This window comes from Leptosomus discolor, chromosome 11 (assembly GCF_034619465.1).
Source record: "Leptosomus discolor isolate bLepDis1 chromosome 11, bLepDis1.hap2, whole genome shotgun sequence".
Classification (NCBI taxonomy): Eukaryota; Metazoa; Chordata; class Aves; order Leptosomiformes; family Leptosomidae; genus Leptosomus; species Leptosomus discolor.
In genome coordinates, this window is record NC_141401.1 from 9,512,080 (window position 1) to 9,537,430 (window position 25,351).

Consider the following 25,351-nt stretch of genomic DNA (forward strand, 5'->3'; position numbering starts at 1 on the left):
TATAGGATTTATCTGGCAGTTTCTTGTTTTGCTCATGGATGCATGAATATTTAAGTTCTATGAACTTTTAACATAACATAGTTCCAGAATGGATCAAGAACTGTCATTAGTAGACAGTTCACTTTTAAACTGGAATAATAAAACTGTTAAGTATCAAGTAGCTTGTTTCTCAAAAGTATGATGAGAAAAAATGGTCCTAACTGTAGTAACAGTCATACACTCTTGTTTCTATGGATTCTAGAGTAAGAATTCACACCAGATCCAGATATTTGCTATTTAGAAGCAAACCAATGCAATCCTCACTACTATTACTACATTTACACTGTTGGGTTTTTTTTTGTTCAAACACAGTGTATTTTATTGCTCCCAAAGTCACATGACTATTAAAAAGTCCCGACTGGTGTTTCTGACATGTTTGATTGGTCATTCTGAAGGTGGGTTGGTATCAAGGTAATTTCAGCAGTCTTCATAAAGGATTTCATCTACTTGGACGTCATTTTCTGCCACAGGCACTGATTCACAAATCTGTTCCCTTAAAGCCAAGGCAATTGTGTAAGGCTTTCCACTGGGATGTTTCATGCATCGTTCAAGATAGGTATCATAATATCCTTTCCCTCTTCCCAATCTGTTGCCTTTTTTGTCAAACCCAAGGCCTGGCATGAAGATAAGGTCCAGACCTCCTGTAGAAAAATGAAATAAACATTAGTGGATGCACTGTGGATTTTCTGATGGCTTGACTAGAACCACATAACTTCAGACATTTGCAAAAATGCAAGCTTTGTGTTTTGCAAAATGCTTCCCTCTCTTTGATCAGATGAAAAACACTTTGAATACTAAACCTGTAAATTTACATTTTCATCTTATCAATTGCATACTAGATCAGCCGCAAAATAATTAGACCTTGAAAAGCTAGAAGGAAAAAACCCTACTTTATAACAAATTTATTTTATCATTTTAACCCCACACTTCCAAATACTAATGATTATGAATCTAAATCCAGGAAAAGATTGAACTCAGGGAAATTAAATGCAGAAGGAATCAGAAAATCAAATGAACTTCAACATCAGACACAGAAATAGAAAAGGAAAAAAGAATGAAAAGAAGATGCATAAGGAGAGAAAGACAGCATCTTCCTGACACAACTGTAAGATGTCATGAACCTTCACTCAACCTCCCGAAACCAAAGAGGCTTGAATACAACATATTCTGATAGTGGGTATTTGCCCTCTTATATCAAGATCAAGATTTGAAGTCTTGTCTCTTCATGATGTCTGGTTCCTCTTCTCCCAAAGGACTTTCTTCCTGAGCCTCCAGCAATTTTCACTGTTGCTCCAGCAGCACATACAGGCATTCGGCTTGCCTGCCCTGCATATCCCTCCTTCTGGAGGGTCATATGGGGTCCCCAAGACTCTTCTGAGATTGCACTTGACTGGAACTCAAAATCAGTTAAAAAACGAAACAAGCAGCATAACCTGCCAATCATCTGGACAAAACAGACCCATTCAGCTGGTGAAACCCTGACAAAAGACCCACTAACAAGCTTTTGATAAAAAGACGAGATCAGCTAAGCCCGTTTTTCTTGCTTTGTTCCCACTCTGTGAACGGATGCGGATCAGCATCGTGCCAGGGAGCCAGCTACAATTTACACCCAGCTGCCCACTTGTTTCAGGAGTTGACTCACATCACTGCCAGGCAGGCAAAAGGAACCGCCTGCCACGCGGAGCGACCACCAGGCATGGAGACAGCCAGTGTGCAGATTCCCATCACTTATGCAAGGCTTGTTCGTTTAGTGCGAGAAGCCTTGCAGGGACACGCTCTAAACAAAGGACCTTGGCTGGCCTGGTGCTGACCGCTGAACCCAGGAACATCCCACTTACTAGTTTCACAATGCAAAGAAAGTCTTTCATTACTTGCTGCTGTAGCAGATGTACACAAGGAGAGAGGGTAGTGGAAAGCCAGCACAGGCTAGAACACAGCTGACACGAGTCTGGAAAGAAAGCAAATACTGTGTCTCAGTCCACTGCTTCTTCCTTCTTACAGGAACGGTACTGAGCCTTCAGCAGCTTTTCTGCAACTAGCTTCTGCTCCTTCACCAGGGCTAGGATGTGTCAGGCATTTTTTCCACTTTTCCTATGTCCAAACCTACTCTCTCCTGCCGTTTTGGACTGAGCTGCTCTCACTACATCTAGCTGAGGAACAATGCCCAACACTCAAGGAGATGTGTGGGAGCACGTACTGGAAGAGACAGAGCTAAGCAGAGTTTTTAAGCTTCCAGGGAATCCCATCATGTATCAACTCCAAACTCAGCCTGGAAGAGCACATAGAAAGTTCACAGGAGAACAACTCATTTGCACACTTTCCAGGCTTCTGGAGATTTCCTTCCACTGTTCATCGTTCAGAGAAGAGTCACCGATGGGAACAATCTTCCACCATGACCTGATGACTGAATTAGAACGTTGATACAAAATATGCAAGGCAACACAGTGTGAAATGCTTAGAGAAGATCAGTCTTGCAAAACTGGCATCATACAGTTAAGAAGCATGGCTTTTTTAAAAGAGGTCAGAGGAGTAAAAGGAGGGAATTAGCCAAAGGGCAGACCACAGAATATTACTGGTTGACGTAAAAAGGAGTCTGAGTGTTTACCCATGCTGCAGTTAATTTTTGACTCATAGGACAGACAGATGCCAAACGGCAAACAAAGAGGGAAAGAGGCACGAGGGCAGAAGTATGGCCTCACTTGAAAGGAGATGTCATTTTTATGGTATCACATTGTACATCATGTTAGACATACCATGTCACATCTCCTCAGTTTGCAAGTAAAAACACATTTTTGTCAATTGTCCAGCCTATGGACCAGGACCTAGAAACCAGCTCATATCTCCCCGTTAGCACGGTCAGTAATAGATTCTGCAGGTCAAATCCTCCCTGAGTTACTCCTGTGCTCACTTCTTATGCTCTCCATAATTTGCCTCACATTGGCTTTCTGTAGGTATTCGGGTGGCCCAGAAACCAATGTGTACCAAACACTAACGACTCACAGAAAGAAACACACTCTGCCTTACACTGTTTTTTAGCTGTTTTCATTCCATGTGACTCTCATGGCAAAAAGCAGGAAACATTTGCAGTCACTACTGCTGGCAGGTAAGAATGCACACAACGGGCAAATCTGCAGAGTAAAAAGGTGCCATTTCTCCTTACATTTGTATTATAGACAGGAAGAAGAAAAGTCAGGGGAAGCATTAAGGAAAGAGGGAATTGGCAGGAACAGTGCAGGGAAGAAAGATATTCTCTATGTAGTTTAAGCGATAGCACCAGGCACACTTGAGTGAATTTAGATGTATCAAAGCACTGTGTTTTCTCCTGGGTTCTCTGGAGAAACAGAGACTGTTTTAATGAGTCAGCTCCTTTATAATCGCATATTTTTTATGCTGAATAACTCAAACAAGCTTGTGCAAATCTCGATATGAAAAATGATGCTGTAAATACTGTAATAGTTACCCTTACATTTTTCTTCTACTGGAGCACTGTGATACCGACTGCCTTCGCTCTGACTCACAATATGCTGTCTGACATCCATGCAACTCACACCACACAAGGTTTAAGTAAAATGCCAAGCAACGCTTTTGGTAGAAAAATGACACAGCTACGCTGCAAGGAGCCCAAGGGCAGTTCAAGCCGCATTAGCCCCAAATCCTACCCCAGGATCTAGAATGAATGGCAGAGAGCTGCATGGAGAAAATGCTTCCCCGCCACATAACTTGGGGAACAACAAAACCTCTTGTGGTGCCTGCGGCAGCGTGGGGGAAGAGCTGTCACAGGATGAGAGGTGACACACAGATGAGACCAAGATTGCAGACACAGATGAGACCAAGATTGCAGACATGTAAGATTACTATCAGCAATGACAGTACATCAACAGGATGGCAGGTGAGGGTAAGAACATCTTGCCCCTCTTGGCACAGGGCCCTCATGCTTGTGCATGGACAGGACACCCTTCCAGCCCTGCAGGACCACTGGCTCACACTGAGGATGCCCCGCAGGCTTGCTCTGTTCTCACATCCTAGTCCCCTTGCTCCCACAGATAGCTGTGTGAAATGGCATCCTTGTCCCTGGGAAGAGAGAGCAGGTACTTGGGCATCAAACACCCCATCAGTTTTTAGTGCCTCATAAAACATGCTAAGGGAGGTCTCACATTCACCACCTACTTCTATCGCCTCCTTGTAATGTCCACTGTCCCAAAAGTGTCTGTAGTTGTTAACTGGTGGTTCTTGGATCCCCGAGGGTCCTGTGACTACATGCCAGGAGCCCAGGAAAGCACACTCACAGTCAAGAGGGTTTTGCTACAGGTAACCCGTGCTTCTCCTGGACTACTTGCTTGTGGTCTGAAAATTGCTCAAGGCTGAAAACTGTCTCAAGCAACAACATATTGCTCCAGCTTCTATGTAGAGAATATCAATGCTTCTTCCACACTTTAATTAAGCTACTGGGTATCCCAGTATCTGTTCACTACAGCCCTAGTAAGGTTAGCAATTACAATGACAGACACCTAATACTCGCTGTATCTATGACATGAGCTCTTGTGGACACAGCTCCTTCAACTGTGTAGCACTGTGCGTGAAATAATATAGCCTGACTTATCTATCAGTGTGGGCACACAGCCATGCTGACACGGCCACACGGGTTTCATTTTTACTGCTAAGTACAGCAGAGCCAGAAAACAAATTGATTTACAGGATCATAGGTGCTCAATGCTGTTGAATTGTCAGCACACTGTCTGGCACTGCAGGTCCAAGTGACACCTATGCCTGCTCCAGGGGACAGGATACCCAAGGGCAGTAAAGACAGAAGAGTACAGTTCTGGTTCCTTCCACCCTGTGCAGCTCTCCTACACCAACAAAACTGGTTTTGCTCCTCCAGACACAGACATGGGCTTTCCTGCCACATGCCAGAATAGCAACACAAATCCTCAGATTGGTGCTACAAGATAACTGCTGTGATGGGTGTGCCATAAGGCCTCATATTAGTAAAGATACTATGAAATAAGGAAAGAGAAAAAAAAGTCTTTCCTCATGGCCACAGGAGCATCACGTGAGAGCAGAAAAGAAGAGACAGGCCAAGTTCTGTGTAGTGTGGACAGGACCAGTCTGTGCCACTTAGCCCTGTGTTACGTAGCAGTGTAGATACAGTCACAGCTTCAGAATGTGCCGTGTGGGTGTGCGGGCACACTCTGTTTGCACTGACTTGCACACACCTATGTAGACATACCTTATGTCACAGAGAAGTGAAATGACTTCACAAGGACTCAGGAAACATGTGGCAAAACTACGTGCAAAAGGCAGGTGTGCAAGCTGTGCATCCCCTGACTTAACCAGCAGACCAAAACAGTAGCAGCCTCTCTCTGGTGTTTTAAATAGGAATGTTTCGCTTCCTCTAGGCAGCTGTGGTGAATCTCAGTTCGGCAGTGCATTTCTCATTACCCTTCATGATGATATCAGGTTTGATTTGTTCCCCAGGGGAGGATTTTCTCCTTGCACCTCATTACCTCTCTTCTCCCTAATCTGATGTTCCTATTTGAAATGCCAGCCGGCATTTTCAGAAGTGTTCTTGACAATGGTTAATTATAGAAGAGTCCATCAAACTGCACAGATATAGGTCATGTAAAGACTGCTGGGGACTTGTCCTGCCCTCAGAAGGAGCAGCCAGCAGGGCCTCCCTACTCCCAGGTTTGAAGGGGCTCCACCAGTCCACTGCCACCTGCTGTGTGGGGTCATTCGTCTCCCCCTGCACAGCTAGAGGGTCCTAATGGAAGATAAAACTGAAATACTCTGTCATCCCACCTTCTCATCCCTTGCCACCACTTGCTTTGTGGACACAGCGAAGTGCCTGGGACCCATCAAAGTGGGAACATGGACTCTTTTGATCCTCACCTCCACAGTGCTTGCAAGAGGATGAGGCAGAGGCCAAGCTGCAGCAGCTCCTGTGTTTCTGTAAAGAACAGCAACGTGCTCATAAAAATCATGCTGGCAGCACAGACTTCTGAGCTCAAGCCTACAAGAGGTCGACAGCAATCAGCTCTGTATGCCACGGCTGCTGCTCCTCACAGCACCAGCTGTGCAGTCTGAGGTTCTCCCCGAAGCACAGAAGTTTGTGCATCGCTTACTCCATCATCACCACAAGCACGGTTTGATCCTCCCAGCCTGATACCTTGGGCAACAATGAGCTTTTCTGCGGTTGGGTTTTTTCCACATTCAGCTCACTCTGTGTTGGTAGGCAGTGACTCCCCCTGCTTTGCTCGAACGTATAGGACTACATAAGGTGCAGGACCAGAAGATCCAGGACAAGAACAGCTTTCTGTTTAAAGGGAAGCTGTGTTCATGGTGTTATGCACACCATAAATGATGTCAGATCAGTCTATGTACAACCTCTGTGGAGCTGACAAATATTTGAAAGCTAGTCATTTACAAGGAGTGAAAGCTTACTTTGGTCCTTTTCTGATCTAGCAAGGACCACAATGGAGAAAAAAACCCAAACCCTTTTGCAGGAAAACCTTACTTTTCAGAATGAAAAGGGTGCAGTAACCATCTGCTGCCTCTGTATCTGCTACCCCAAAGGAAAAAATTAATCACTTGATTCTAACATTTTAAGTATCAGTCTTGGTGACACACAGCATATGAGCCAATGAGATGGAATAACTCAGAAAGTTCTAATTAATGACAGAGTCATTACTGTAACTTTAATTACTGTCAGCATCAGCATAGTTAGGCCTCTTGGGTAGATGTTAGCTTCTGAACATATACTCTACAGGGCACAGATCGTCATGTTGTTCTGTATTTACACAGCACCTAACACTGTGGTCTGGGTTAATCACCAGACCTTGGGGAAAACAACTCCATAGAAGCAAATATTTCAATTATGCTGCAGCAAAACAAATCCCTTCCCCTTTATGACTAGTGTAAAGCCTTCTCCCTAGAATGCTCCTCACACCACAACTGAGGTTGCTAACAGCTTGGTATTTACTTCCAGATAAAAGTTCTCTGCCCTTTGGAAAAAACCTGACCTTGGTTTCAAGCACAGCATCTCTGCTACTACACGCTCGCCTTGGATAAGGTCAAAAAGGGAAATGCCAGATCTGTTCACTACAGCCCTAGTCCAGACCCTACCGAGGTATGTGGTTCCTGGAAGGGCTGGGATGGCTTCCAGAAGAAACCAGCTCCTTATCCTGACTAAGCCCTGGAGAAGCCAGATATTGTTATATCACCAACCAAATGAGCAAAAAGACAAAACCAGTACCCTTTGCTGCAATTGATAAGCATTTGAAAAAAAGTGATTCATCCAAAACCAACAATACTGATTTCTTCCAGTAACACAGGGGATCGCAGACATAAACAGGTTAAAAGCTAACTTTACCCCAGCCAGTCTGCTAAGATGCAAATGCAATCCCTTAAACAGAAAGGAAACTCTTATTTGATAATTCCTATTTGCTCTCGTGATACAGCCTTTGAAAATCACTATCAGAAGCTCAGCACGAATTATCTTCTTGGAAACCTAAGTTACAACAGAAAGGATCAGATCCTCAGTTACTGTAAATCAGCCCCACTGACTCCCCCTGCACTAACCTGGCAAACTACATGAAAAATATCCTGAGTTACTGACATAAGTTTGAGAAAAATGAATTCTTTTCTCTTGTAGATATTTGTTGTTGGTTGTTCATAAACAGCTCTCTTCTAGTGCTCACTCTTTAGTCTCCTTATGATCCCAGTCAACTAACAGGACTAAAAGTTGTTTTATATTAGATGGAAAAAACAGCTCATTTTAAACCTCAGTCAGTAGCTTTTCCTCCAGGTGTGCTTCCCCTGTTTGAACATCTTTAATTGAGCAGTACCACATCACTTCAGCAGGACTTACTGTTTTCAAACTATTCATAGCCATCCGTTGCTTTAGAAGGAGAGCCAGAGAGATGCTCGCTTTCTACCCAGCATGCACTAGCCAGGCGCAGGAATCAAAAATCAAACTATATCACATTTGTATCTCCTGCTATGGGGCACACTGCGAGGCCCTCAAGGCTAATGCTTACCTCATCCAGGGAGAAATACCTTTAACACCAGGGGCAATCACTTGCTTTATTTTCATTCCTATTTGTGTACAGGTATTTGTGTCTTTTTATCTTCTAAAAAACTTTTTACCCACATCCACGCATACCCATAAGCCACCATTCTACCTTTTACATACCTACAGATGCCAAGCAGACTGTCTCATCTGCAATCCACATGCCCCAGGTAATTGGTGCACTAGCATGACTGAGACAGCTTCTGTTATTACTTCAATAAAATATTTTGAGGAAAATAGAACCATCAGCAAAATCTACAAACAAGCACTGAGCAACTCAGCGTTTATCTGTCTACTCATCCATGTCAGTGCTTTGTGTCAGCATGAAACATTGGTCTCCACAGTTCACACCTGCCCTTCTGAACTACAGCATCATAACATATTTGTACCTCTCCCTGAGAAGCTACGTGATAGCCATCAGTCATACAGGTTTAAAACAACCAAGTGGCAGCCACTTTTCTATTATTAAACCTGCAAAACACACTAATAAAGCTGTCTGATCAGCTCCTGTGCTAAGAAGCTGCGATCAAGCCAACATCCTCCTATTTTGAATTAATTTAAAACAAAATCTTATAATTTAGCGCCAATACATTTGAACGGTTAAGTGTGCTGCACAGCATCAGCCGTAGTATGTCAGCCCTGCACAAACAAACCTGTCCTGCTCCACAAATAAATATCCTTTCATGTGTCACCAGGGAAGCTACTGTATAAGGCTGTCTTGTGTACAAATCTAGCTGGTTTCACAACGTGGGAAGGGTGTGCGAGGCTACAACCATCACACTCACTTCCCCTGAGGTTTAACTTACAGTCAGCTGAGGTCTAGTGTCTCATTTCCAGAATTTGCCAAATGTCTACCTAAAAGAAAATTTGAACAAGTACTTTTCTATTTCGCTATTATTCATCAAGTCTGCGTAAGCCCTGTAAATAAACCATAATCACCCAATGCCACCTACAAAAATGTCTGGTTTTGAAAATTTAGACTAAAAGAAATAATTGCTTAGAAATGCTTTAGTTATCAGCCTGTGAAAAATTACTTATCTGCTCCTGATATTCAGATATGTGAGCACAGTTACAACAGTCTGATTGGGAAAACATGGGCAACAAAAAATATTTCGTTCAAAGGCTTGCACCTGGGTTCTCCTGTGATTTTAAACCACCAAAATACTCTGAAACAAGATGTACCAAGGAGCAATTCCAGAGAAAGGACAAATGGCATTAGAGCCACTTTACAGCACATCAACACATCTTGTTAAATCAGCAAATGCTGACTGCAAATCTGCTCCTTTACAGAAACTCACAAGGCATCAGTGCTTGAACTGTTCATGCCAGAATTGCCATAACACTGCTGCAGCCTAAAATACAAGGATTTTTGTGTATCTTTATGTGTTTTTATGTTAAATTCTTTAACTCAGCTACACTTCCCATAGTGTTTATCTGAGCACTTATTTAAATACTTCCACTCGATAAATGTGTATGTGCACTACTTCATTTCCTCACTCTTGGTCCTCGTTTGCATGCTGCTGTCTGGATATTTTTAAATCAATATATGACAGAAGTGAATCATTTGGGGATTTTTTCAATACATCATGCATCACTATCAATATTTCCAGCGCCCTTTGACTCACTCAGCAGAGAGCCTATCATAAAATATGCAGAATTGCTTGTGAAATATAAATGGTTAAGATTATCAACTTCTTTGTCAGAGCATAAACACGAGTCCTGTAAGGAGTTACACCACTTGATGGGATCATTAGGCATGCTCACAGGCAGGGTTTTATTGAACGTGTACAGTCAGCTGGTTTGGAGGTGATGGCACCTTCACTGTTAGTGTCAAACACGTTAACATCACACCAGCTGAGAATCCTGCTTCTTCCATCTCAAGATTTTCTTCTATCTTTTTAAGCTTGTACAGCCTAAAAAACCCTGACTCTCTCTGGAATCCTCCACCTCCCTCATGCCAACCCCTGATTTTTTTGGAGACATGAGGCTGGAGCACTTGTGCTCCTGTATGTGTGAGTACAACGCCTGGATGAGATTTTCATCACAGAAAAACAGCCTAAGTGACACTAATGGTCAGTAGTAAATGTATGGAATACTGACACCTGCCGGCAAAGGGCTTCACGTCACTCCTGGACAGGTATTTGCCCTCCACCTACACCGCAAAAGCTGATTCCCATCTCACATGCACAACAGCCAGCACAAGCAGGAACTGAGTCCAGTTATGATGCCGAACACGAAGACCAAGAGCTATCCTTACACAGTGAAACAGCAGCACAAGTCTCCTGCTCCCTGAAAGCCAGTGGCTCTCAGCCAGGTCCAAGGAACTTCCCACCGTACGGGGAAATGACAGGGTATTTTGAACCTCAGGGATTAACTGTGCCAGGAAGACAAATCTTTTGTAGCTAGAAAAGTGCTGACCTGATTTAATAGCCCACTAAGCTGGCAGAAAACCAATCCTAAGAACAAGAAAGGAAAAAAACGTAGTAATTTTGTGCCAGATTCATGAGCTGAATCTGCTCAGCCGTGGGTACTGGAGATGGCACTCGGGTTGGGAGGACGAGGGGAGCACAGAGCTGGAAGCAAGCAAAAGGCAGCAGGACTGCCCCTTCTGGCACCAGCCTGCTGCTAGCAGGGCTCAGCTGCCTCAGCAAACTGCATCTTCAGTCCACGTTACCCTACACGGGTAGGCAGCAGGAAAAAACTTCCTCTCCCGTTCTCCAGACTGTCCATTGTCCAGATTATGTGCACAAAGGCACTAAGATAAGCTTGATTCTGGCTCTCCCTTTCCAAAAATGAAAATAAAGGGAGACAAAAACGTCTGTTTGGATGAATTAGCACAGCCAGAGATTCTTGCATGTTTGCATTTCCCCGGTATGAGTTGTACAGACTCACGCCACACTCCAGAAATGAACCTAACCTCTTATTGCCTTTGAGAGACTCCTGTCTTTAGGAAACAGTATGAAGAAAATAACAATGCTACTGTTCACACTCACTGGAGCAAAATTAGCCCTCTTTGAAACAAAACCTGAGTCACCTGCAGTGAATTTAAAGCCCTTACCTATGTTGCTTTCACTTCTCTTTAAACTTTAATTGATTACAGCAGAAGTAATCTTTTTAGTTGTTTTGCTGAGTGCAAGGAGAATGTTTTCTGCAAGAAGGCAAACATGGATGTGACACTTAAGATGATTACAAGGAAAAACACTCTTTTAAAGCCTTAATGAACTTTATGAAAGCAAAAAGCTGTAGTGTGCCAGAGTTCTCAGCCCTCTAGGTTCATTGCAGGATACCCTGGCACAGGTGGTATTAAAATTAAACCACACAGTGTTCACAGTCTAGTGTACACCAAGGAAATTCAGAACATAAGGACACTAAAGGGCATTACAAAGTGATGCCACATAAAAACACGAACTTTTGCATTTCAGAGCATTTTTTCAAAAGCCTTTCAAAGAAAGAGACTCTTTGTAATCATGCTGTACCTGTTTCTGAACAGAAGCACCAGGAGAAGTTCAGCTAAAAGTGTCTGCATTCACCTAGCAAATTGGGTGGTGATTGTTACTAAGCTGTTTCAGAGAGCTGTGGAAGCTGGTGCAGACATGAAGGGGAAGGGCAGGCACCAGCTGGAGTGGACAGCAATCCCAGTGTTGGGGATGGAGTCCCATATCTATCCAACTGAAGGCTGGGATGCAGAAAAACCCTGAGGGAAACAGTTGCTATCACACCTGAAGTGTTTTACTTCCAAGCACGCATTTTCCTAGCTAACTCTACCTGTTACGGAACATGCTAGAAAGAATAATGTAAAATTATTTTATGGATCTTTAATGCTGGAACAGGCATTTTTGTAATGATAGGTCATTGTGGGATACCTATGTGGAAACCAGTAAAAAGATCTGCCCAGTGAGCTGATTTGAAAAGCAGTGTTATGGTATATACAGAAAGAATTAACGTCTACAGTGCCACTACATATATTTCATAGTACTTCTTAACTTGGGCATAAGATTTTCTCTTGGGCATCTTTTCTCCAAAATAAGAGCAGAGAGATTGCAAATGTCAAAAGAGCAATGGCTGGAACTCTTACAGATTTAGAAAAGCTTCTATATGAGAACGAGAAAAAGGACAAAGTTTGACAGGAAGAAAATACAATAGACAGAATACAGGTTTAACTAAAAAATGAATAATAAAAAGAAAGTAAACCAAACATCTGTATTTACTTCTCATCGTAGAAGCATTAGGTATCACTTGAACTGAGAGCAGCAAATTTATAATGAATACAAGGAACATAATATTTCACACATCGTAGGAATGGAAATATTAACATAATAAGGAACATAATATTTCACATTACCACTAACTAACCAGTACAACTCACAGCTGTCAGAAGGCAGCAGAGCCAAGGGCTTAATACAAATAAAATCTGATGCTTAGAGGAACACTCTGAATGCCCACAGGTAAAGAGAAACCAGAATCTGTTTGTAAGGGGATAAGCTGGGGTCTGCAGCTGTACAGGTAGGAAGACATTTCAGTTATTGCTACATGCTACAAGTTGTGAGATTTCCTGACTCTTGTAAAGCACATGATGCTGGATTTTATGTCCAGTGCTCTGATCCTGCACTGTGTGAGGGGAAGCATCCTCTCTCCACAAGAAGACTCATCACCAGAACGTTAATGTCTCACTTGCTCCAAATTTTTCTCCTTATGCATATTAAAATACTATGGCTCATTGTCTCTAAGCAGAAGTTCATTCCAAACTTTAAATCATTTCATTAAAAAATAAATTACATTAACAGCTAAGCCTCGATTTTCAATTTTGTTTCATGCTATGCTCTCAGGTTTTCTTTTATATGACCAGTGTAAAAAGATTTTAAATCATAATCTATCCCTTGACATATTTGGTACTGAAAGTTTTAATCAAGTCTCCCAGAGGAAAAGAAAATCTAATAGCCCCCTCAATCACTTCGGGTATTTTTTGTTTTGTTTTGTTTTGTTTTCCTGAACAGTAATATTTAACATCTCTGCTTTTCACATATCCGTATTTCATTTATTCCAGATACATTTCAATCATAAATACGTCTCATTTAAATATTCACAGTTATTCCTCAGCATTATTTACTACATGTCTTTTTTCAGAATGATTACCATAATTTTGTATGGTCTCATTATCCCTTCATGTACAGCTATACAACATCTAATGGAGCTGAAGTAGCATGTTAGTCCTTCCCTGTGCTTCAAGACATAGTATTTTCTCCTCACACTGTTTTTTATTTCTAAGCTCTAATGTGCCTCTTACTTCAAAACCCTCCTGCTTCTGGTGCATCTTTTGGCGGGGGGGGCAGCCCATTATTTCTTTTTTTTTTACATCCCACTTTATTTCGCAGCTGTAAGTTAAATCTATTCTTCTTAAGACTGTATTGCCACCACTTCAGTCACACTTCTAAAGAACTGTGCTAAAATTTGGAATAACTAAGAATACAAATGGCATCACAAGGCCATCAGTCCTGCCAGCAAATGCAGCCTCTTTGAATGTATGAATAAATTGCAGGAGTTTAAAGACAGGCAAAAAAGAGCTTCTGCAGACTAAAATGTTTCTGCAGGGCAAATCCCAATGCAAAGTTTAAAATACAACTAATGGTCACTCAGAAATAATTTCAAACTACCTGAGGTTGCTTGGAACTGCAGGCTTAAGGTAACCAGCACTTTCCTTGCAAGAGGGTCACCCTTCCCAGCAAAAGTAGCCCTTGCAAACCAAATACAGTCCACGCAGGTAAGCGGTAGCTGTCTGTTTCTGCTACCAGTATGTTGTAATTTACACTACAGCAAGTCTCAAAGTGTTCTGGAAGTTATAAGGGCAGAAAGATACAACTACCCCAACCTTAAAAGCCAAGATTCAAAAGAATATGTGAAAACGAAGCTGCAAGAAGTTGCTGCTAGACATATGTTAGTATTTCCTCGCTTTGTTTGAAATTCAGATCTTTTATTATTAATAATAAATATACTGTCATTTAAAGTGCAGATTATCTAGTTAATATTTCACTGATTATCTTGAAGGTACAACATAAATATGTGACTGGTGGGCTGCCAAAGTTTCCAGTACTAAAAATGCCAGGAGTTTCCAAACTAAATTACAAAATACAAGTCCAGTTCTTTTCTGGGAGCAAAAATACATTATGCTTTAGTAGAGTAGTAGCAGATTATTCAGCATTCCCCATTACATATAAGATGCTGTATTTTCAAGTGCTGACATTTTTCAGCTCAGGTATTTATGCCAAACTGAGGAGGAGGGTTATATTTCTCTTATTTTAGGCAGAATGGTTTGCTGGTTTCTAAGAACAAAGCTAGCAAAAAACAACGATGGGGAAAGCTCTGTTACTCCATGCTTTGAGGCAAGAACTTGAAATCTTGCTCGTAATGCCCTGTGTGTCAATGATGTGGCTTTAGCCCCATTCAAATCCACCTGAGCTGAGCCTACACAATGTTGTAAATGTTTGAAAACCTGCCATTTGCACAGGCTTAGGAAAGTCATGTTGGGGTGAGTGCTGGGCCTCTCTGGAGACACCACCCTCTCCATACCACTGCTGGAGTCAGAGTGGCATGAGTGGCCCCACAACTCTCTCTAGGAGCCAGTGCCAGTTTACAGGGGATGTTCCCTCCATCCTGGCTACTCATTCCCACCCTACACAAGTTGCACTGATACAGCCGCACGGTGAACTGGATCCACTCATCTGGGTTAAAAAAATCCCAACTAGCACAGGGTGGAGGAGAGGAGGAGAATACGCTTCATCCAGAGCAGCAAGCTGATCCAGCTTACCACTGAGAGGCAGGAATATGCTAAAAACATGAGGAGGGAAAACTCCTTAAGCCCGTATTGCTGCAAAGGCAGAGCACACGCTGCTGCAGGCTCAGGTCCTCCTGCCAGCCCTGCAAGGACTTCGAAGGACCTTCATTTCAGTGGCTGCTCCTAGTCCTGCTGACTGGGGCAAGACAGGGAACTGAAACATGGAAGGAAATGAGGACTAAAGTTTCACTAAGATTTTTTTTTGGCATGCCACTCGTTTACACAACTCATCACCAGCTTCCTACCAGCCCTTTGGTTGCATCAGTCCAAACCTGTGTGGTGGCACTGTCTGAAAGAAAAGCCTGTTACTGGTGCTGGGTTAATCCTACCGAAGACTGGTTTCCTAGTATAGCTCCCAACTTGGCCACAGGGGCATCTGTGCTGGCACAGGAGAGGAGGGTGGGGACCAAGAGGGAGAGAGAGGGCAGCGGCTTATTTAATCAGGCACTGCCCAGAAGAAACAATCACAAAACTATCTCTTTTGTACTGTTTAGTACAAAAAATAATATTTAACACAGAAGGAGTTTTTCTAAGCCAATGAAACATAGAAAGAAACCAGCACATTGGGGAAAGAAATGAGTAAATTGGGATGGTGAACTTCCTATGTCTGAGAGTGGACAAGTGAAAGAAGACAAAGCACATGATCTCCTCCCTTTTGGCCAGGGCAAGCTATTTATGTTGACCCAGCCGTCCCTGAAATAACAAGCTAGGACTGAAAGCAAGAGGAAACAGGGCACATGGTGAGAAAGGCCAGAGAAGGACACTTGGAGAGGGAGATTCAGATAGGCTGGGCAAAGAGTGGAAGGATGAAAAGGGGCATTCTGGTGGGAGAGAAATTAAAGCTTGGAAAAGGGAGTCTAGCCCAAGGATGAGACAAGTCTGGGAAATCACCACTTTGGAGTGAACAGAGAAGAAACCGTAATGTTTGGAGAAACAAGCAAGAGTCTGTGTTCACCGGGCGCAGCTCCTCTGCACAGCTCAGGCTGGAACCAGGATCCTGAGCCTCTGGCGCTTCTCCATCAGCAAATACCAGTTATATCTTTAAGTCATTGAACACTGTAGTGATGAAGAGCCGATACAGGCATGAAGACATCTGTCTCCATACCAAGGTTTGAATAATGCACGGTAAAAAAGGCCTGCAGCTCTAACTTGAAAGAGAAACCAAAGGAGTGAGTGCATACTTGTTAGTGGCATTCATTAACTTCAAGCAGTGTTCATCTTCTGCATCTCTGAAAGAGCCCAGATCACTGCATCTGGGTTCATCTTTGAATGTGCCCAGATGCGATGGGCAAGGACTATGTGATGACGTACTTAAAGACCAGGGCAGAATTTACACAGATAAAGAGGCTGATTAACTTTGTATACCTAATCCCATTTCTTGTGTTTCTTAGAAGCACACCTCACAATCCATCAGAGTAAGTAGATTCAGAGCCATAATTTCTAATAACTCTTCATTTTTCTGCCAAAGAAAAATATCTAGGCCAAAACCCCTCTCCCCATCACCCAGGTTTTAAAAATCATCTATAATTTATTGTACACCTTCAACTACTAGTCAGTAGTTCAGTTCAGTTGTTCAGTTATGAACATACAAGCATAATACTTGCTCAGGTCCAAGACTTCCAGCTGAGAGCCCTCAGTGCAAAGTTGGCCACCTGCCTCCCCTCAAAGAAGCCATCTCCAAGACTTTTACCATATGGGGAATGTCAACCCAGTCATTTTTTTATTGAGTCACAGTAAGAATAATCTCTTTTCCAGAGGAATAACTTAGCTTTTCACCCATAATTCTCAGAGCAGGTTTAAGTAATAATAAATAACATTACAAATGAGGAAACCCATGTCCAGCCCGCTGAATCACACCGCCTCCCTAAACCACATTGAAATTAGAGCTGCTGGGGAAGTGTCCTTAAAATTTCTGTAGGAGTCGTGATAAAAAACAAACAGGGAGCATGGTTTTATCTGATTTACTCCTTCCAAAGTTGTGCACGGTATCTACACTCCTGTAAACAACTACTGCAACCCGCCTGAACTTTCATCAAAAGTATTACCTTGGGCAAAACCCGATGCCAGTGCACATTTATACTTCTGATGGGCAAGGATACAAATGGGAATTGGTACCTATTAAGAAAATGTACTGTTGGCTTGCTCCAAAAGATGTCTAAATCTTTCAGCAGGCATAGCTGGAAATTAATCAAGTCATGCATCTACACACAAACAAAATACCTGAACTTCTTCCACTTTTGTTCTTTCTGTTACTGTGTCCATTTAGCCTAAAGAAAGCACCTTTTCATATGACAATTAGTGTCACCCATGCATGGTAGAGAAGATGACAGACTTTCTACTACCAAAACTGCAATGATCTTTGTTTATGCCAACAAGGTGTACTGTGGTGTACTGCCAGGATGAAAATGGGTAAACCCAAACTACACCTAGTCTTACATGTGAGCTATTCTTCATAATAACCATGCCTGAAGTTTTAAGGGCAGTGTGAATTTAAGCTTTTTGTAATGCAAAATGAATACACTCAGAAATGACATAACTTATTTATGTACCTGCAGGGTATTTCTTGGAAATTACATAGCAACTTATGCCAGCAGTGGGAACATTACTAATGTAACACCATGTTATCTCCTTATAACAACGTAAATGCCTCAGATCACCACGCTATTTGATAACATCACAGAGATAAATGTTTCATCCATGCATAATTTCAACAATGGAGGATGGATATAGTAGCAAGGAGATTTGCATTCCTGCAAATGCACCAAAGTTCAAAACATATAGTAACTGACACAAAAAATACAACAAAAGGAATTTAAAGACACATTGAAATGCAGCACGTGTTTCTGTGGGGACAGATTGGTAGGTGGGAGGGAGTCTGATCATGCAATGGTGACAAAAAACTAAACTTACTCTCTAATCTACAAAAAGTGTCCAAGGATAAGGGACCAAGGTCTGACTTCCAATCCAAACCAAATTATTCCTGAGTTACTGAGTACAAACTGACTAAAATTCAGCTACAGGCAGAACAAGTCTGACATGGACATACACCAGTTGTTACAACTGCTCTCTTGGCAACTCTCTGTAGACTGCAGCGACTTTTTTGGCATTGCTTTCTGCCTACAACCATACCCTGGTGCAGAGAACGAAACAGCAGCTCCAGAACTAGCCAGGTACCAAAGCTTGCTCCTGTCTTCCTCCATCTTCAGTGCCTGGCACCTGGGCTGTCCCCAACAGGTACATCTCAGTGCACTCTACACCAGGTAGTCCTTGCTCCCACTATACCTAAAATTCTTGTGTTTTTACACTGTGATCTCTGCAACAGACTTGTTAAATTCAATTAACAGCAGCTCATCAGTAGTACAAAAGCTTGTCCTAAGTACCTGAACTAAGCTCAGCCAATCTGGACATTTTAAGAATTACCTTCAAAAGCCCCTAAATCCCACCAATATACACAAATTTTTGACAAAAAAATAGGAAAACAAGTAACAGTGCTAAATATTAAATGTAAAGAAGGTTGTACGAAGCAGTGAAATCCCTTGCTAGCTAAAATGTGGGCACAAAAAGGATTCTGAATTAGGAAAGAGGTAGAGATTGAAAAGAAAAGAGAAACAAACACAGTGAAGTGTTCTGGGAAAGTACACTGGCATGCCAAAGCAAATATAAACCCAAGATCAACCAAACAGAGTCATATAAATGTTATGTTCCTTTAGCAAGCATTAAAAAAATGGCAGTCTGTGAGGTGTGGAAGCTGTCTGCATGGTGAATTTCCATCTAAAGAAAATTTTCCCAGACTGAGGTTTCAAGCATGAGTTCAACATGAGTTTTCCATTAATAACATCAAACTTTTCTGCAGATGTTTCAGGAAGATATTAATGTGTTTACAAAAAGAATGCAAATAATGAATGCAGACACAGAAAAAGTAAGTTTGTGTACAAGTTTGTAGAAGTCGGGGGATTTTAGGTTAAGAAAGAGAGAGGTTATTTTGGGACCAAAACACACATGCCATTAGCTAGATCTAAACAAACTTTTAACTTTTCGACCCTATGATGAATTCAGTGTCTGAGGTGGCATTATAAGATCAAAATTAAAATGTGAGAGAATAATGATGGAAAAGACTTTGCAGTATTTATCCAGGCCTACAAAAAAAGTCCTTTTATTTTCAGTCTAAGGTCTCAGTCCTTAGAGCTGTTCTGCACGGGCAGGCTCCGTATCAGCACTGTGCTTCATCCATGCAATACAATTTGCAGGATGACAGATTTCAGAAAATTCTTGTGTCAGCCTACAGGCATCACCTGAAAAGTTCCCTACCAGGCAGTGGAAACTAAAGTTCTCAGACTGCATCCTAAAGTTGTGAATCCCCAGCCTTTGAACGGCAGCCTAAGCCACCCCTGGCAAGCCTGTGTTTCCTTCACAAGCCCCTGTTATGCTGGCTGAGACTGCACTGAGGGCGTCCATGAATCGGACCAAGAAGCTGACTTATCTGGAGGGCTGAGTTTCGTTCAGCTGGATCCACCGTGCAGTTTTGTTCCTGCCCTGCTGGTATATCACTGGGGTGGCACAGGGTAGAGAAAAACAGGCAAGAGAAAGGAGCATCCGCTTACACTGACTTAGGCACCTCTACTTTGATATAAATCAAAGTGAAACATTTCATTTCACTCTTGCTATCAGAGTATCACCCACTGGCCTCCAGGCTACTCCTGCTCACAGCCCCACAATGTAGGAAGAAAACACTCACCACCAGCAAGAGCCTCCTCTCTTGCATCGTCATCATCACTAGGCTGAAGTATATTCCAGGATGTCAAAGCAAGTGAAGAAATGTCTTCAGCTGATGATAACTTCAGCATGTCCATGTGATTGCTGTGAGGCTTGTAACGCGGGATGAAACACTCTTTGCCTTGCTTAAAAATGTCCTTAATGATTTCTTCTGTCTGGATTTCATCCGGCATGCTCAGGAAGATTGCAATTCTTTTGGATTCTTGGTACTTGGGATGGCCAACCACCTACAAGGGAAATTGATGCAATCAGTTTACAAAAAGTTTACTAAAAGATTGACTTTATTTTAATTAAACACACCACTGGAGCAAAATATCCATTGAAAAGGGCAGAGATACAAACTACCATGCACCATAAAGAGAATAAACTGATGTCACTTCCTACTCCAACACTTCTACCATCAGCAAAATCAAAACAGGCAAATTTTTGCACCTAGAGAACAAAACATTGTAACAGAGGTTTGGGCCAGCAAAAAACAATTTTGGAGACAATCTCCTGATCTTTTAAATATTTGTGCCATATAGTGCAGACATACTCAAACGCCCAACATCACCGGAGAAAGATACTGCAGGTCAGAACTGCCAGCTTATGCAAGACATGAGGGTTTTGCATTCCTTTTCTTCTATTCTTTTTACACGCTGCATCTCTCAATCAGGCCTTGGTAGAATGAGATGTGCATCAATGATAATAACTCAAAAGAAAATTAGCATCAGAGCAGATGACTGCAGAGCACAAAGTCTTCCAAGACCAGGTCCCTCTTTCTTTTTTTAACCTGAAACTCCTTCCCTACAGCAAGTTTAGATATATGACTTCAAATACCACCTGCTTCTAATAGGTGATCTTATTACTGCAGATTTTTCAGAGCTTGAAGGAAAGATGGCCTTGCCATTTTTTGATTTTCATGAGGTTCCCTGTGCTGGGCTTATAAAAGACTGAATATAAGAAGGAAAATCAAAAACGCTTATATGGTGGAAAAATGTTAGCAGATTTGTCTGTCTCTGCCCCATTCCAGATTTAATTCCATGCTAAAATCCGAGAGGAGGTTTTTAAAAGCTTGTCTTCTCATTCTCCAGTACCTTACATATTTTGTTACTTACATCTGGACAAAACAAATACAAATGTGTCCCTTCTCATTTAAATGTGATTCATTCTTATTCTACACACTTGCAAAAATCTGTCAAAAATATCAGACAATTGAGAAACTGTGCTTATCTACGGAACAGAGAGCACCAAATCCTCTGCCCTGTGTTTGCATAACTGCAGGGTAACTTGCTCTTCTGAGCTTTAGCCTTTGCCCTGGCCCTGTTTTGAGAGATAAATGCCCCTATCTGAGTTGAGATATGGTTCTCACTCCTTTTCTTTCTTTCTTTTCAGCACAGCAGTTAAAAGCCCAGGTGAAATATTCAGAAGATGGATATATTTTTGTAAGGCAAAAAAAAAAAAAAAACCCAACCAGAAACACCTCAGACCAAATTACGGTAATATGTTGCTTGGCATAGAAACGTCTTAACAATTCAAAACCATATTTTCCTTCCTTTTGTAATTTGCCCAACCTTAACACATGGATTTTTCCAACAAACCGATTAAGCTCTTGAACAAAGGAATTTCCATGGTAGCTTTTGTTTGAAAGAATGGACTATTTAGTCAAATTGCAGACTCCAGACAATGCCTGTGATTCGTGTTGTTGAGGGTGTCCAGAGCCAAATCTTCTCATGGGGTTGGAGAAGAGAGAAATCAAGACACAAAACTCTCCTCTTTCAGAGCGGTGCTGTGTGCTGTGGGCACCACACAGGTCCAATCTGCTCCGACGTGTCCAGTAACACACTGATTGTGCCGTATAGAAAAAAATTAGGTTGAAGTAAAACCACATGCTAGCAGGAAGACACAATTTCGGATGTTTTCAGAACTGTGAAGACGAAGCTGCTATGACTCGGAGCAGTTTCTGAGAAGAGTGAAAAAATTTCCACACTTAACAAATATTATCTGCCCTTTGTTCACCAGCTGATGGCTATTTTTGCAGAATCAGAGCATGCAAACAGCATGACTTTAATCATGAACACAAACATTAAAAAAGAATAATCATCCAGAAGCTAATTAAATACTAGTGGCTAGGTCAGCCTGTGAAGCAATTTCACTTTGAATTTAAAGACCATTTTGAGATGAGATTTTACGACTAAAATTATTGTTCGGTTGTTATAAACTAAACTACTCACTTTTACTAGCTGCAAGCACTGATATATGTTATAGTGCTCCATTTTTTGCCTTATATTGTTCCAAATACTTTCTCAGCATTTTCAAAAATTTCTTCACGTCTGCTGTACTACCCTCCTGCAAGGAAGCTGACTCTACTTTCTGCCACTTGTGCAATGCCACTCTGTCTCAAGGAAGCTCAGGGTTTTCAATGTGTGCCAGATTATTAAAATGGCAAGACAACATCAATTTACATGTCCTATTTCCAGATGCCTTCTTTTAAGCAAAACAGAAGCTGGATCTTTCAGCGTGCTCTCACTAGCAGAAATGACTGCTCTGTTGCTGAGTTTATCATCAGCAGGTAGACAAAGTCTGAAAGTTCTTAAAAATTTGGTATTACATAGGCTAGGTGCTCATAAAGTTGGCAGAGGACTCTGCATTTTTGCACAGGATGCATGCCAGTGTTTTCCAAAAATTGAGAGATTTAAGTCTAGGATACGTGATTACTAAAATGCATTATCATGATAGTAGGTAATTTCCTTTTTTTTTGAAAAAAAGCATTCCCAATGAAAAAAGGGCTACATGAGTTCCACTTAAACCTCCTATGACCTGAAGTTTCTGCACTGCTGTGCTGCCATGTCCCACTCATGAAGTGGCTACACATTAGTATCAAGTGAAGTCTATGAAATGATTTGAGATCCTCTGGCAGGAAAATAACAACATAGATCATCTAGAAGTACCTGCTGGTGCTGCAAAAAAAAAGGAGGACTGTGCTCAATTGCATGCAGTGACTGCAAAGTAAAATTTTATTGTGTTTATTAAAATGATAAAATACATCTATATAAAAACTTTGTAATCCAAACACAAAGAGGACATTTCAAAAGTACATGCTAGTATCACGGTGTGCTAGGATACCAATTGGGTAAACCCTGCTTGGTATCCATTTTAAAGTATAAAAATTACATTAGAAATAAAACTGCGTGGAAGAAGTACCACTAAAAGACATAGAAGGGAAATGACAGCCGGTTAAAAAAAGAGGCCAAATCAAGAGAGTTGCTAATTTTTCTATGTACTGCTAGGAGCTGGCCATAAAGCTAGCCCGATGTGAAACATCTGAGATAAACACCCACCACGAGCCCATGAGAAACCCCGCTGCTTTGGGGTTTATGAGTTTGCCTCCAGTTTCACAAACACCCCATGCTTTAACTTGATGATGGCTGGCACTGCTCATCGCAGGCACTGCTCATCGCAGCCGCTGCACACACCAAAGCCACCGCCTCCGGTCCCCGACATGAACTAGCAGCGACGAGGGGGGAAGGCAGGGGCCGAGGCGGAGCTCGCTCACCCACCCGCTCGGCGCACAGGCCCGGAAAGGCCGGGGCAGCGGCCGCAGAGCCGGCGGGTCCCCTGAGTCACCGCTTCGGTCCCCAGCGGCGCCTGGAAAGTCCCCGGCGGGCTTCCCCGCGCAGGGCCGGGGCCGGGGCCGGGGCCGGGGCCGGCTCCTCGGCCCTCCCCCCGCCCCCGGGCCGCTCGTCTCTTCCTGGAAGCCGCCGTGCGGCGGTAGGGCCACGGGCCCGCACCCACCTTGCGACTCAGCAGGCGGGACTGGCGCTGCTTCTCCGCCGAGCCCAGCGCCCGCAGCCGCTGCCGCAGCTCCCCTCGCAGCGCCCGCTTAGCGGCCCGCAGCGCCGCCGCCATCTCGCCGCCCTCCCCCGGCGGCTCCATGCGCCGAGTGAGCCGGGCCGCAGCGCCGGCCTCGCCCTCGCGGGCCTCGGGGGCGGCGGCGGCGGCGCTGCCGGGCAGGGCTCCCGGGGACGGCCCGCCGCCAGGCCCCGCTCGCCGGGTGTCAGCCGGCCGCCGCAGGGTCGCTGCTGTGAGGCCTGGGTGGCCGCCATCTCCAGTGGGCCCCAGCCGCCGCCGCCCCTGAGGGTGCCGGAGCCAGCCTGAGCCCTGCCAACCGCCTGGCAGGGCCCAGCGTTATTTTTCTGCCAGGCGTAGGTTAGGAAGAATTTCCCCTTTCCTAATTTTGTTGTTGAAAGGGAAATTACATTTCAGCGGGATATTTTACCGCCGTCTACCAAACAGTTTCATATCCCTTTGGCATCGGCTGGCAGGCCTGGGCCATGAGGGCGGTGGTGTGGGTGAGAGCGCTATGCCTGTGGCACAGGCCTGCGGCTCGGGATGATGTTGGTCTCGCAGCCCAGGCGGTGTGCCCGCAGGGAAGGTGTGCTAGCCTGCGTAGCTGTGTCCAAAGAGGGACACTGGAGGCTTTTTTTGGACACATTCAATGATCCAACCCACCTTTAAGTGCAGAAAGGGACGTTTCTATGGGGGAATAGTTGTTTTCATAAGTCTGTTCTGTGTGGCATTTGATGACATCTCAATTTCGCTACTGTGCATGTTGATGAAGTCATCAGGTGTCCCATTCTGCAGCTCTTTGACCTAATCTTTTGCTTTGGAAGCAGCATTGTGTTTATCACTTGACAGCTGTAAGGATCCTTTCAACAGCGGTGCTGCGGGACCTGGGACATGTATAGTGTCATGTATAGATAACTTCATGACAGTTAACAAAGCATATCTATATTATTTTATAAGACTTAGTTAATAGCCCAGATATTTTATTATATTTAGAATCTGGGTGGTATATCACATCACTGCTTTTCTTAAATGGAGAGCAAATGGAGGTTTTTGTCCTGCTGAAGATGATCTGGAGCCCACTGGACCATTAATGATCCAGGCTTCTTTTGTTTAAACTCAGGCCTTACCATGAAGGCAAGTTCTAAAATTATTGCATCACCTAGATTTTGAGAACGCTAGGTTAGCCTTTTGTATTTATTTAAAAAAATTGTATTCCCTGGCATAAAATAGGTTACTAGATTAATGTGAAAGGAAGTGAATGCAGTATTAATAGATTGGTGTTAGCCACTACAATATGCACTTACAATAGAGCACAAAAAGGAGCTGACTAAGAACTACTGTTCTTATGAAGACTTAGACCGCAAATAAATGAATGTATGGCAAAATATGTTTTAAAATGTAATTTTTGACAGGAACTTCCATAGGTGTTCTGGAGGTGGGCATTTTCCTCTAGCTGCCCCTTGCCCTCAGGATGCTGCCATCTTCAACAGCAACAGAGTTTTGTTTCAGAAGTCCTGCTATACATGCTAAATAATCTTTCTTGTTTTCATTGGGGAGGGAGAGGCAGAGGGAGAGGGAGTAATACAGGTTCTAGCAAATGTTAACATCTGTTTGTGTTGAACCCACTAAGTTAGGGCCTGGAATTACACAACAGCCCAAGTTGGAAGAGACCTCAAAAGACCATCTGGTCCAACCTTTCAAGGGAAGTGGAGCCTAGATGAAACTAGCACACTGTTGAGTTGCATCTCGAAAACCTCCAGCGCTGGGGGCTCTACCAGGTCCCTGGGGAGGTTGTTCCAGTAAATGATTGTTCG

At 43.0% G+C, this 25,351-nt stretch overlaps 1 protein-coding gene across 1 annotated transcript; it reads right to left on the reverse strand.

Moving 5' to 3' along the window:
* Positions 1-410: 410 nt before the first annotated feature.
* Positions 411-23,624, reverse strand: MTHFS (methenyltetrahydrofolate synthetase). The gene is made up of 3 exons (XM_086471765.1): positions 23,484-23,624; positions 19,672-19,936; positions 411-680 (listed from the first exon to the last, which is right to left on the reverse strand). Exons 1-3 carry the CDS (start codon positions 23,622-23,624, stop codon positions 457-459), a joined length of 630 nt encoding a protein of 209 aa, XP_086327891.1. The 3' UTR covers positions 411-456.
* Positions 23,625-25,351: the final 1,727 nt, after the last annotated feature.

What these genes read in the sequence shown, in the direction of transcription:
- MTHFS (XM_086471765.1), bottom strand. Translation starts at nt 23,624, where the DNA reads ATGGAGCCGCCGGGGGAGGGCGGCGAGATGGCGGCGGCGCTGCGGGCC. An exon ending in CCCGCCTGCTGAGTCGCAAG is followed by an intron (nt 19,937 to 23,483) that starts GTGGGTGCGGGC and finishes TTTCCCTTGTAG; the next exon opens with GTGGTTGGCCATCCCAAGTA. An exon ending in AGAGGAGGCTCTTGCTGGTG is followed by an intron (nt 681 to 19,671) that starts GTGAGTGTTTTC and finishes ATTTTTCTACAG; the next exon opens with GAGGTCTGGACCTTATCTTC.